Source organism: Notamacropus eugenii, chromosome 1, assembly GCF_028372415.1.
Source record: "Notamacropus eugenii isolate mMacEug1 chromosome 1, mMacEug1.pri_v2, whole genome shotgun sequence".
Taxonomy (NCBI): Eukaryota; Metazoa; Chordata; class Mammalia; order Diprotodontia; family Macropodidae; genus Notamacropus; species Notamacropus eugenii.
This window is the reverse complement of record NC_092872.1, coordinates 516,224,830-516,238,349: the sequence shown is the minus strand read 5'-3', so window position 1 is coordinate 516,238,349 and position 13,520 is coordinate 516,224,830. Positions and strand designations below refer to the sequence as shown.

At 42.3% G+C, this 13,520-nt stretch overlaps 1 protein-coding gene across 9 annotated transcripts in view; it reads right to left on the bottom strand.

Annotated features, from left to right (window-relative positions):
- Positions 1 to 13,520, bottom strand: part of RIPOR3 (RIPOR family member 3) — a 114,656-nt gene that overhangs the window by 12,391 nt on the left and 88,745 nt on the right. For 8 of the 9 annotated variants that reach the window (XM_072633560.1, XM_072633568.1, XM_072633559.1 and 5 more), the window contains 6 exons: positions 9,328 to 9,454; positions 6,679 to 7,293; positions 4,632 to 4,768; positions 2,831 to 2,945; positions 1,889 to 2,024; positions 105 to 266 (listed from right to left, as the gene is read on the bottom strand). In XM_072633560.1, the coding sequence (XP_072489661.1) occupies positions 105 to 266; positions 1,889 to 2,024; positions 2,831 to 2,945; positions 4,632 to 4,768; positions 6,679 to 7,293; positions 9,328 to 9,454 (1,292 nt within the window). The remainder of the gene's footprint in view (positions 1 to 104; positions 267 to 1,888; positions 2,025 to 2,830; positions 2,946 to 4,631; positions 4,769 to 6,678; positions 7,294 to 9,327; positions 9,455 to 13,520) is intronic. The other variant, XM_072633563.1, reaches the window with a different exon arrangement.

The following is a 13,520-nucleotide window of genomic DNA, read 5'->3' as shown; positions in this document are numbered from 1 at the left end:
GATATTTTTCCCTTGCTCTTTGCATCCTTAGTGCTTAGCCACGGTAAGTGCTTACTAAATGCTTGCTGACTGATTGAAATACAAAGAGTTATTAATAAATCTACCTATCTCGAGTTGTCCAGGATATTTCCCTTTGATTTTGTGCAGAAACATTTTTTTCAGTTGAGTTTGGAATTTTTTTGCTGAGCAGAATAAGAGCCCTCCTGGCTCAGTACATTCACTCCACAGCTTCAGATACCGCTTTTTCTTCTTGGCTTGGGGAATAACTGAAAAACCAGATTTGGAATCATTAATTTCTCAGAACTCCGGCATTCCCTGAAAACAGGTGTTCAGGAAAAGGCCCCTGAAATCAAATCTCCCTGGGGCCAATCCCTTCTATCCACATGAGTGTCCTGTGAGCTTTATTGATTCTCACTGCAGAACTCCTTTTTGAGAGCATCCCCCAAGGAGAGGACAGCCTCTGACTTCCTCCCTGTCGGTAACAGCCTCGTAGATTTTTAAAGTCTGGGGAGGAATAACTTAAAATTCTTAAAGATGGACAAGGATAGGACTTCTTTCTTTAACTCCATTTTATTCTCTAGTTCTTAGAAGATCTCAAGTTCTCTAAAATCCAATGGAGATGGCATGGTATAGTGAAAACTGTGTAGGACTAAATCTGAAGGTTTGGGCTTGAGTCCCTGCTCTACCATTTACAATCTGAATGACCTTAGGCACTTTTCTGAGGCTACACATGTAACCTCAGGTGGTGAGGAAAGTGATTTGTAAATCCAAAAGCACTGTATAAAGGCAAGTTTGTCTCTGAACTTCTCAAATACTTTCTTAGGACTTAAAACTTCTTAAGTATTTCTCCTTCTGACCAGAGTTTTGCTATTCAAAGTGAGCACTTAAGTATGTGATTTCTTTGGCCTTTGAAATTCTATGGATATCTTCCTGATAAAGAGGTGAGAGACTCAGAGGGCAGATTGAGACATTTTTATTTGGACATGGACAATGGGGGAAATCTATTTTGCTTGACTTATACTACATATTTGTTAACAGAGCTTTTGTTTTTCTTTCCCAAAGGGAAAAGGCAGATTTTCACTGATTGAAAGGAATATATTTAATTTTCAAAAATTTGAATAAAAAAATTTTAATCTGTTTTAAATTTTTAATTTTTTAATTTTAATTTTTAGATTTAATTTCTTTTAATTAAATTAAAAAGAAATTCTATGGCTAACAAGATTTTTTTGTGTGTGCCTTATTTCTACTATAGCTGTAGCTCCCCTCTGGAACATAATAGAACAGCCAGTTGCCCAAATCAGATTAAAATGTAATGGGGAAATACTGAACAAAATAAATAAAAATACAATAGAACGTAAAGTTAACATGTGGTTTTCCAAGCCAGTATGTGGCTGTAGGGATTTGAATACACATATCTTAGTGTCCCGTTTCTATTTGAGTTTGGCACCACTGATCCATATCATGCCCCTGTGACAGGATTAGAGATTTTTCTTCTTCTAACTTATAAGGCCCATAATGCTTATATTACTGCCACTCTCAGGCTATAAGGGCAAGGTGGCGTAACTGAAAAAACAAAACAGTAGCTCCAGCATCAGAAACCCCAGAGTGTGAGTCCTAGATCCATCATTTCCATGAGACCTTAGACAAGTTAAGGAAGAACAGCTCATGTTTACATAGCATTTTACTGTCTACACAATATTTTCACAAGTGGCCTCAAAACTTGAGGTCACACAGATAGTAAATAATGGAAGGAACTATGTTGCCAATCTAGATCATCAGGACCGGTATTTTTACTGCTATCTCCCTAGATTTAAAAGATGAGTCCTTACGTGTCACCCAGTATTCCCCATGGCTTGTGAGCAAGTGTAGATTCTGTGAGGCTACATACGCTCATCAGCAGACGTAGCGCTCCTGACCTTCTCCACATCGAGAGTAGACAGCTTCTCCAGAACCTCCTTCTGCTGTAACACCTCGTCCAGAAGGCTTTCCTGGACCAGTCTTGACAAGTTGGGGCACATCAGTTTCTAGAAAACAGTCCATGTTGCCTCAAGGACAGAGCTAGTAAAAACCCATTTGAAATCATTCATAGCCATGCTTTGAGAGACCTAGACCTATCCTGGTAAAGCATCCAAACTGATTTTACTCCTCAGGGTTAGGGGGGGCTTGACTTTATAATCACTGATAATAATAATAATAATAATTAGTATATGGTACTTATATGGTACTTTAAGGTTTGTAAAGTGCCTTACACAGGTTATTTCATTTTATCTTTACTTATCTTCACATCAGCCCTGAAAGGTAGGTGCTATTATAACCCCATTTTACAGATAAGGGAATAGAGGTAGATAAAGGCTAAGTGGCTCAGTTATTAAGCAACTGGACAGGATTTGAACTCAGGTGTTCTTCACTCCAGCTCCAGTGCTCTAGCCACCAGGCCACTTAGCTACTATTTTGGAAATGCTCTGTACAAACAGAAGAGACATAATTTACATTGTCCTCAAAGGAATCTGGCACAGTGACCTTAGACATCATCTAATATACTCCTGTGTTCGTACAGATGAGGAAATGGGTCCAGAGAGGTAACTTAGTGCAATTCACAGGAGTAGTTAAGAGGGACTACCATCTGGATAATACAGACCTGTCACTTCCTCAATACCAAACCAAACCTCTCCCCTTCCCCTTTGTGTTGTAGAACTGGGATTGTGTCATTCATTGTATGTGCATCTCCAGCACCTTGCCCATTGTACATTATAAATGCTTATGGCTGGGCATTCCTCCTGTTCTTCCCACTTGGCATTAATGGTAAGTTGCTCCCAACCCCATGCTTTACCTGTAAAAGAGCTTTGCAGACATGGAGATGAATCACCAAAAGCACATCTAGCTCATGAATTCCTGCTGTAAGTTCTTTGGCTGATGCTTTCAGAGACTGAGAAGTGCCACCATTACTGAATTGGATCATGAGAAAGAAACTGGTTACTATTTTAACCATTCCTCCCCTACCCCTTACTCCTTTGTATTATAGAACACAACTCTAGGTCCCAAGGGTCTATATTGTCTTCATTCAATAAGCATTTACCATGTGCCTACTATATGTAGAATACTGCCCCCTAGGTTCTGCGAGATAGACAGAAACCAGAGAGACAGACACAGAGATGAGGATGAGAGCGAGGGCGAGGGCAAGGGCAAGAGAGAGAGAGAGAGAGAGAGCGAGAGCGAGAGAGAGAAAGAGAGAAAGAGAAACTGAGAAGGGACCCAGAAAGGAAAACTAATGAAAAACACTTGAAGATAGAAGACAGTTGGGATTCATGTTGTTTGGCCTTCATTCTCAAAAAGGACCATGACATCAGGAAGGTGATGCCATGGCTTGCAAGTGAATTTGATTACAGTGAGGCAGGGCTGTGCAAAGTCACCAGCCTCACCCTCTTCTCTGGAGTCCTCTGGGTCCAGTGGCAAGAAATAGATCAGGATGACTGGAGATGGCCCCTATGCAGTGAGAGACCTTGGACTTTTTAAGCTAAGTTCTTTTCCAAGTCTCAGAGTTTGACTGAGACAATGCCCATTCAGCGATTAAGGCTAGGTAAGAAATGAGGCAAAGAAAATGCCTTCCACACTCAGAGAGAGAAATATGGAAGTCACTCACATAATGTAGCAGATCATGTTTGTGTATGTGTATCTGTTTGTGTATCATGTTCTGATTTGTTATACGGATTCTTTCATTTATATTAGTCTGACTACATAGCATGACTATAGTGAAAATATACTCAATAGGAAAGTATATGTAGAATCTATACAGAATTGTATGCAGTCGTGGGGAGGGAGGGAGGTAGTGGGGGGTGGGTGGGGAGGGATAAAATCGCAATTGTATGGCAGTGATTGTTAAACATTAAAAAAATAAAAAAATTAAAAAAAAAAAAAAGAAATGAGGCAAAGAATGACCTCTTTTACCTAGTTTTAAAAAAGAAAGAAAGAAAAAAGTCAGCCTGGGAGGGAAAGACCCTCAGGGTTTCTGGCCAAAACAGAAACAATTGCAATTGACACTCACTCTGAGCCATTAGGGACTGAACAATGACCAAGTGAGGCTTGGGCTGGGACCTTTTGTTGGCCAATCAATGAGAGCTAGAGTAATTTGGATTTGAGGCAAGGTCCTTAAGAAAAAATCTAGCCCTTAACCTCAAGATATCTTATAAGGTTTCAGGGATCAAAATTTACACTTCTTTTACACCCACTGGTAAGGGTATGATATCCTATGTGGACAGAGAGAAGGGAGGGAGGAAGGAAAGAAGAAAGGAAGGAAGCTACTTAATAAGAATTTAAATGTATAATCCCATTATAAACTCAAAATCAGAATATCAGAATAAGTAAGGACCTTAAAGGTCATATGGTCTAAGGCATTTTACAGAAGGAGGAAGGAGGCCCAGATAGAAGTGGTTTGCTACACACTGAATGAGGGGTGAACCACCACCAACCAACCTCAACAACTTTATCTCCAGGACAAGTCATTCTGAGACCTGGCCATGGAAGAGGCTGATGCCAACCGGGCAACTGATAGATTTGGACAACAGAAAGGAAACCAATTAGAAATGAAGTTCTAGGAAAGGAGGAGGCCACCCTGGGGTTGGGGTTCTACTCACTTTATGCTGTGGGCCTGGCCACTGCCAAATAGGGAAAGCTCATCTGAATTGAAGTCAGCATTTAAAAAGTCAAAACTTTCCAATATGGTCTCCATCAAACTCTCCATGGATGAATGTTCCTGGTTAGTAACCTTTGGCTATCAGAAAATAGTGGGGGGGGGAAAGACTTCAGAGCAGTATCCATGAACATTAGACTAGGAACATTATTTGGCTAGAAGACTGAAATGAGTGCGGCCAAAATCTTCCTATGCAAAGCTGTACAGCAAACAAAACTTATTGACTAGTAAACCCCTAAAATAAAGCAGGAGGCTTAATAATCCCTTCCATGAAGGACTATACAAGGGGGAAAGCACTTGTCTGCCTAGGACAGCTGAATTACAAAATAGCAAATACACAATAATAATGGATTTCCAATAATGCTTTATGTGGCACTTTGTTTAAAAAGACCCTGTGAGACAGTACTGGTATTTATTATCTCTATTTTATAGATGAGGTGTCCTGCCCATGATCACACAGCTAATAAGTGCCAGGGCCAGGATTCAAACCAGGTCTCTTAATTGCCTCCAGATCTTCCTGCCTCCCAAATCCACACAGAGTACTGAAGGGCTTCTGCGGCACTAGAATCCTTTCTGTAGCTGTTAAGAGACAAGCGGCAGGGGAGAGAGGAGAAAGAGCCAGCAGCTGAGTCAGTCAGACCCAGGGTTCAAATTCCACCTCTGACACAAACTGTCACACAGCCTCCAAGAAGATAAGTCCTTGCATCAGGGTATTCCCTTGTATACCATGGTCCAGCCCCTATTCCTTACTATTTATAGAATGGTTTCATTCAAGTGCCTTCAGGGCAGGGACGGTCTTGCCTCCTTTTGTATCTCCAGTGCTTAGCACAGTGCTTGACACACTGTAGATGTTTTAATGTTTACTGGCTGATGCTCATTTAATCCTGATAATAACCCTACGAGGTAGATAAAGCCAAAATTATCATCCCCATTTTTCAGACAATGAAACTGAGATTTATAGAGGGTAAAATGACTTGCCCAAGCCAATAAGTGGCAAAATCAAGGCTAAAACCTAAATCTCTTTATTCTTAGTCTGGGGTTATTTACAAGACTAGGGGTTAATCTGAGGTCTCAAAATTACCATAGCCTTGAGAGATACTGGAATTGAGGGGAAATGAGCCAGCTAGGTGGCACAGTGAACAGAGTACTAAGCCTGGAGTTAGGAAGACCCTAACTAAGGTCAAATCTGACCTCAGGCACTTATGAGCTCTGTGAACTTGAGCAAGTCACTTAACCCCATCTGCCCCAGTTTCCTCAGCTGTAAAATGAGGATAATAATAGCACCTACTACATAAAACTATGAGAACTAAATGAGATAACTGTAACAAACTTAGCACAGTGCGTTACCCACAATAAGCACTATTCAAATGATGAGCAATGATGATAAGACAGGGGAAGAGAAAAGTTCTAAATGAATCTAAATAAAAGGTCCCTGAGTGACCTTAGATAGCTTATTTCCCCCTTTGACTGAAAAGCCTTCCCCTTTGCCTGTACCCTCATTCTTTAAAAATAAAGTCAAGTTCCACTTTCTCCCTATCTTTCTCTGTCTTCAATGGATAGTCTCCCTTGGACCTCATGTGGTAATTCCCCCTCCTCCCCTGCATCTAATATACTTTCTTTACTTTAAAAAAAAAAAAATTTACTCTTTATTCTCAGTTCCAAATGCCCTCTCTCCCTCCTCCCTCCTCTATCCCTTGCCCACTGAGATGGCAAGAAACGTGATCCCCACCCAGTGTACTTTCTGTGTGCTAGTTACACCCTGTCTCCCAATAGACTATAAGCTTCATAAGGATGGGGACCGAGGTGGCTCAATCCTGCATTCCCTCCCCACCACCACAAGCCATGAGCACAATGTCCTGTACGCGGTAGGTGTTAAAAAGTGTTTGTGGTTAAATGGCATGAGACAATGGAAGTGAAAATTCTTTGTCTCCCTGAAGCATTATATGAACACAAGCTGCCTTTATTAGGGATGGCAGAAAGACAAGTCATACCTTTAATCGATCCCTGAAGCAGAGAACCTGGTACTCCAGCTCCCGGAGTTGCGTCTGCCTAGGATTCATCAGTTTAAGCAGGTCTAAAACCTCCCGCAGGGGCTTCTCCACAGCCGGGCTCGCGCCGTCCGTGGGCTCCTCGCGCTTCCCCTCTCCCTGCTCCCCCAGGCTTTGCCGACTGTCACACCTCACAGCCTCCTGCAGCAGCGAGCCTCGAAGCAGGCTCGGGGGGAGCAGCTCCACGTGGTCCTGGGCTCCAAAGTCCCGCTGGCTCGGTCCCACCGCGTGCCAGTCCTCAGCCCTTTGAGATGTCTTCGGAGAGACCCCCTCCGAGCCGGGAGCCGGCGGTGCCCGCGGCTCCTCTTCTATGGAAACGTCGGGACAAGGCGCGCAGAGCGGGAACCCCGCATCTGAGGTCGAAGCCGAGGTCCCCGTCTCCGTCTCTCTGGGGTCATCTGAGCTGAAGGAATCCGCCTCAGTCATCTCCGGCTGCTCGGTGCTCTTCCCCCGAAGATGCATGCCCAAGTCACTCTCCGACAGGTAGCTCAACAAAGAGGGAGGCGGGGGGCTATTCCTCTGGCCCTCTGGCCCTGGCTGCGGCTGCTGGAAAAGAGACTGGGACAGGGTGAATGCAAGCTTCAGTAGCTACTGAAGTGCTTCCTTGAACACCACTGTCTCATCATCCCAACACCATAAATACATAAAGGTGGAATATCTTAGGTACCCCCTTTCAATACAGCTACTCCCTGAAGAGGTGACAGAGCCATCCCAAGATGTGCAAGTGGCTTCTAATTGATTTTAAAAAAACAAACAAACCATGTTCTATCCTTTATCGTTATAAAGCTCATATGCTTTTTTGTACTTCAAAGAACTGTGATTATATCAGAGTAGGTACTTCCTTGACAGACTGCAATCCTCTTTGACTTTGGAAACAATGGTGTTCAAGAGTTCTGTCAGCTGACAAATTCATCACTCTACAACTACCTTGGTGGTGAGCCAGTCTCTCTGGACTTTGAAGGAGACATAAAGTCCCTCCTCCAGCTAATGTTTGAGGCTTTATTGCTTGCTGGAACCTATCAGAATTTGTTGAATTAAGTAAACTCAGCCCTCCCAGGTAACAATTTATTCCACGTTATGTAGTTTACAATCCATTTCCCAGCCTGCCGTCCCAGGAGAAGGCATGTACAGAAAAACACCCTACTCAGGTAACATCAACTGTTCCCCGAATCAGGAGCAAAGTAGAAATTCCCAAAAGATTGTTTTATGTTTTTGTCTCCATAGTTAGTATTTCAAATTGAAACTTCTCCAGGCTTCTTTCTTCCCACAAAGAAACACACCACCTGATTACTGCAAGGTCTCTCAACCAATGTTCAGTCAGAAAGAGTGGATTGGCTTTGTCTGGAAGACTGTGTGGATAAATCTGAAGGGGGAATGGTTATCATCTGGACTGATGGACCACATTTCTACTATAGCAGTTTTACTATTGTACCAGAAAGTAGAAGGAACCTAATTAGAGGGGCACTAGCTAGTCAATCTGGTCTGATTCCAACAAATGTAGAGGGTAAAAGAAAAGACTGAATCATAGAATCTGAGTAGAATAGGTCCTTCAGGGTCATGTGGTTCAGCGTCCCCAGCCCACCCAAGCAGAAAGATCCCCTACATAATTCCTGACAATCATCTAGCTTCCACTTAAACACCACCAATGACAAGGAACTAATCTCTTTATGAGGAAGCCCATTCCACTTAGGAACAGTTCTAACTACAAGGTTCTTCTTTGTATTAAATCAAAATATGACTAGCTATAACTTTGCCACAATAGTCTGAGTGTCTCTGACCTCAGGGATGGAGCATAACAGTAACATGGTTCAGTAAAAATAGCACTTATCCCTCTACCTGGGCCTGGAGTCTGAAAGACCTGCCTTCAAATCTGGCCTCAGACACTTATTACTTGTGTAACCCCGGAGAAGTCACTTGGCCCTGATTGCTTACAAACATAAAAATTAAAAAAAAACAAACAAAAAACAGTACAGGGTTTGAAGTCAAAGGACCTCAGTTCATACTAGCTAGTTCTACCACCTACTACCTTGTTGACCTTGGGCAATTCACTTCATTGTCCCAGGTCTCAGTTTCTTTGTCTGTAAAGTGGTGATGTTGGACTAGAACAAGCCTGCACCACCTGGGGCCTTCTTACAGCCCACGGGCATGCCAAAGGATTTTGGGCACCCCACATAAAACCTAGATGATGTTTCTTCTACTTTTTTTGCAGGTCACCTGAAATCCTTTGGTGGGTCACAGGTTATGCAGGCCTGGACTAGATGGTCTCAGTGAATCTTTGCAGCTATAAATATATTATTCTATGATAAGTCTGTCTTCTTTTTTCCATGTGATGAAAATAAAGGGAACTATCAAGATGGAAAACAGCAGTAAGAACCATGTTGGTCTAAAAATGGGGTAAGGAAACATTAGGCTGGCAACATACTGAACTCTCATCTTTTCCATCCTCTGGTCTGAGATGGTCACAGCTTCCCCACAGTTAGGACTGGGACTGGATTAAACTGCTGTACTCACCAACCAGTATAGGGAAGGTAACCATTAGAGTATTGTGCTAAATTGGGGGGAAGGAAGGAGGGAATGGTCTCAAATACTCACAAGATAATACTTTTCCCTGAAGCTGGGGGTATTCGGAGGTGTCCAGTTATACAAGGAGCCTTTTCTGCTGCCCACAGAAAACTTGCTGATTCCAGGGGACACCAAGAAGCTCTCTGTATCAAATGGGCTAGGAAGGCAGAAGAGAGAGGTCTGGGTGTTAGCCAAGCCTCAGGGACCTTCAGACACCCTTTACAAAAAATGAAATAAAATAAAATAAAAAGGATATTACTGTTATTTTGATGTTTCACAGAAAACCTCAACAGATTTTTTTTCACTAGTCTATCTGTACCTGTTGCTGTACTGGGGCCTTCCTCTAATACCACCGTTGGAGTACTGGTCTACCTTAGAAATGTGATTACCAGATAATTAGGTCTTTTGGGGGTAGCTGAGTAGTGCAGTGGATAGAGGGCCAAGTATAGAATGAGACATAAATGTGGGAATTTGTTTTTGCTTTGCTATGCATATTTATATGTTTTTTCAATAGTGATGAAGGTATGAGAGAGAAAAATCTATGTTTAAAAATTCATTTAAAATGATTAATAAAAATAAATATTTATATAAAATAAAAATTAATAAAAATAAAATTAAATAAAAATTATTAAAATTTAATTATTTTTAAAAAGAAAGAAAAGCTGCTTTTTTGTGGTAACAAAGTAGCTACCCATCAACTGAGGAACAGCTAAATAAACTATGGCACATGAAGTTAAAGGAATATTACCTTACTGTAAGAAACAATTTATATGTTGAATAGAAAGAAACTGAGAAGACTTATACAAACTGATGCAAAGTAAAGAAGAGTCAAGAAAATAAAATACACAATGATTATAACAATGAAAATAGGTTGCTTGCTTTCTCAAGGAGGGGGGAAGGGCGGGAAGGAGGTAGAGAATTGGGAACACAAAATTTTTTAAACGACTGTTAAAAATTATTTTACATGTATTTAACAAAATAAAAATATATTTTTTAGAACAATGAAAATAGAATGAATCATCACAAATGACTGGAAACAAATGTTGTGAAATCACCAAAAGCAAATTTGGCCCAAGAGAAGACATAAGAAAACATTTCCCTTCTCTCCTTTGCAGAGGTGGAGGAGGGGGTCATCCCATAGGTATGGGATATTATATAAAGGTTTTTTTAAGATGTATTCATTGGTTTTGTGTTTTTTTGAATCATATAATAATATAATTCTTCATTATATGGGATGGCTCTCTGGGAAGGTAGAGAAGGAAAGGGAAAGGGAAAGGGAGGAGATATAGGTGATATAAAAATAAAATCTACCAATAAAAAAATTTTTTGAAAGAAAAATGTGAAGCTACTACATCCATGTAAAGAAAAAACGCCAGGCAACAGAAGCTGGTAGCTCCATGAACAAAGTTCTATGCTCAGATCCTTTTGTTTCATAGCAACCCACATTACCCCTGCCCCACGCCAGCCAAGCTCAGGTCAGTTCAGTACCATGTCTTGGTTGGAAGATGAAAAATTGCTGAGCCATGAGGTCATAACCGCATGTTGATAAAGGTCTGAAAAACCTAGAATGACAGGGCAGCTAGGTGGCACGGTGGATAGAGCACTGGCCCTGAAGTCAGGAGGACCTGAGTTCAAATCTAACCCCAGATACTTACTAGCTATGTGACCCTGGGCAAGTCACTTAACCCCAACTGCTTCCCCCCCAAAAAATAATAATAATCTGGACATGAGGAAGAGACTAACCCTCCACAGTGGGACCTGGGAAGAGGACAAAGCTAAACGACTCTCAACTGACCTGGGAAGAGGAAAAAAAACATTTAGCTTGAACAAATATATCATAATTGGATACAAGCAACCCTTGGTGCAAGAGCTGAGGCCACTAGTGGAAAAGAGTAGAAATAGGAAATCAGGGAACAACCTGTCAGCTTTGTCACTTCCTTCTCTAGTCCTCTCTTCTGTAAAATCAGATCAAGTTTCTTAACCTGAGGTCGCTGAATAGATTCTGATGGGAAAGTGGGAAAAAATGCTTCAACTTGGATGGGGAAAAAAAAGAAATTTTATCTTTATTTTCACTAGCCTTTGGCTTCCTTTTTAATCTTACGTATTTTATTTTGTGCATTTAAGAACTTTATTCTTAGGAGTCTTGAGGCTTTACTAGAATGTCCGCGGTCATTCTGTCAAAGAATGGTGCCTCTAAGCCTCAGTTTCACAACGATCCAATTTCCCTGCTTTCCTTAGAGATTCAGCTAAGGACCCCTAGTGGTACCTGGGCACTAATCACACTCTAGTTTGAATTACATGGCTACCTCTTTAACCTCTCCAGTTCTTGGTTCCTCAAAGCATCAGCTCTGGCCCAGGCAGACCACCCCCCACTAGCATCAACCCTTCCCCCCACCTTGATGTCTGCTAGAAAGTCCCTTCCGTCAATTCTTTTAAAGGTGTCATCACTTTGGGGACCCCTGCGCTCCTGCTCTGGGGAGTCAGCTTTACAGACCAGGCTTTTACTGAGTGACACTGGGCAAATCACTTAACCTGCTTGCCTCAGTTCCTCATCTAGAAAATAAGCTGGAGAAGGAAATGGCAAACTTCAGTATCTCTGCACAAAAAACTACCAATATGACCATCCATCCCCAAATGGGGTCATAGATATGAAAAATGACTGAACTACGGACACAAGAAGAGACAGACATTGTGCCCTCCCAGAAAGGTCTTCTGCTGTCATGGAATCTGTACCCTCACAAGAATATCCTCTACAACAGACTTGATAAGGCATCCTCAACTGAAAGTGACCTGTGACCACATTCTGCTCAGCGAGAGCCCTTGCAGAGGTTGAGGCTTTTACATCAAGCCTATTATCAGCCTCTCTGGTTTCAACAGCTGTTGGTTTCTAGTTTGGCTTTCTACAGCCAGGCAGACCAAGTACCAGAGGCTATGCTAGGAGCTAGAGCTTTATGGGGGACATGGTGCCAGGGTAAACGCCTATATTGGGGGGGAGGGGCGCTCTGCCTGGTGTTGCCAGATACCGAGACCAACCCCCAGTGGGAGAGACTAAAGAGCTGTCCAGGTAGTTCAGACTAGAGTGCAACTGGTACCTGTCAATCCAGGAGCCTGGGCACCAGGGGTGCTCTTTTTTTTTCTCATCCCTGAGGAGCCTCCTCCAGCCCTGGCCCACCCCCCAGGATTCCACCTCCTCAGGATGCCTTCCTGGACACTGCAGCCCACATCCATCTCTCCCTATCTTGCCTGCAACCTTGTGAGACTATCTTGCAAATCAAGCAACAAGCAAATAACCGTTCACTTTTCAAAAGTCTGGCACCCTATGCAGCACTGGTGGAACAAAGACAAAACTGAACCGATCTCTGCCCTCAAGGAGCTTAATAGATACATACAAAGTAGACACCATTCATGGTATAGTAGGAGGACAAGGCATTAATTAGTACTTGGGGTGGGAGGTGGGGTGGAGACAGAAGAGGCCAAGAGAGGTGGCTAAGAGAGCAGAATCTTGAGGGAAGCTGGGAATTCCAAGAGGGAAAGTGAGGAAGGAAAGAGTACTCTGGGTCAGTGAAAAGGCATGGAGATGAGTCATGGAACACACGTGAAGGAGGCTTAGACCCCCAGTGCCAGGAGATGACCAACGTGCAAGGAAATTAAGCTATAAAAAACTAACAGAAGTGATATAAAGCAAAAAAAAAAAAAATGGAGTGATGCCATAAAACATAGTGGTGCTTTAAAAAGCCTACTGGACAATGAAAAACCGCTGGGTCAGCTTTTACCAAGTGATGAGGAATGAAAAGAAAGAAGAAAGTGTCAGAACCACAGCTTCCTCTACCAGTATTGAGAGGAATAAATGTTTAATGTGAGCAGGGAAGGTGCCACATCTGACAGCAGAATAAAAAATATATACATCTATTGTTTGGGCAAATCATCTGTAAGGGAACCAGTTTGCTCTTCTGTAAAATGAAGGAGTTAGTCAGGGTGTCTCTTCAGGGTGAGCTCTTAAGGTCCCTTCTAGCTCTGTTGGGTGGTACTAATCACTTTTTCTTCTGGATTTTTGATTTCATTTGTGCCAAGAACTCCTGATATGGAAATTCCCTCCACTAATGGAGATCTTCAATTGGTCTTTAACTTAAAGTTCTAGAGAGCTGCCTGGGAGCACTTGCTGGGATGCAGGCAGTGTGTGCCACAGGCAGAGCTCGAACCCAGGTATTCCTCACTCCAAGGTC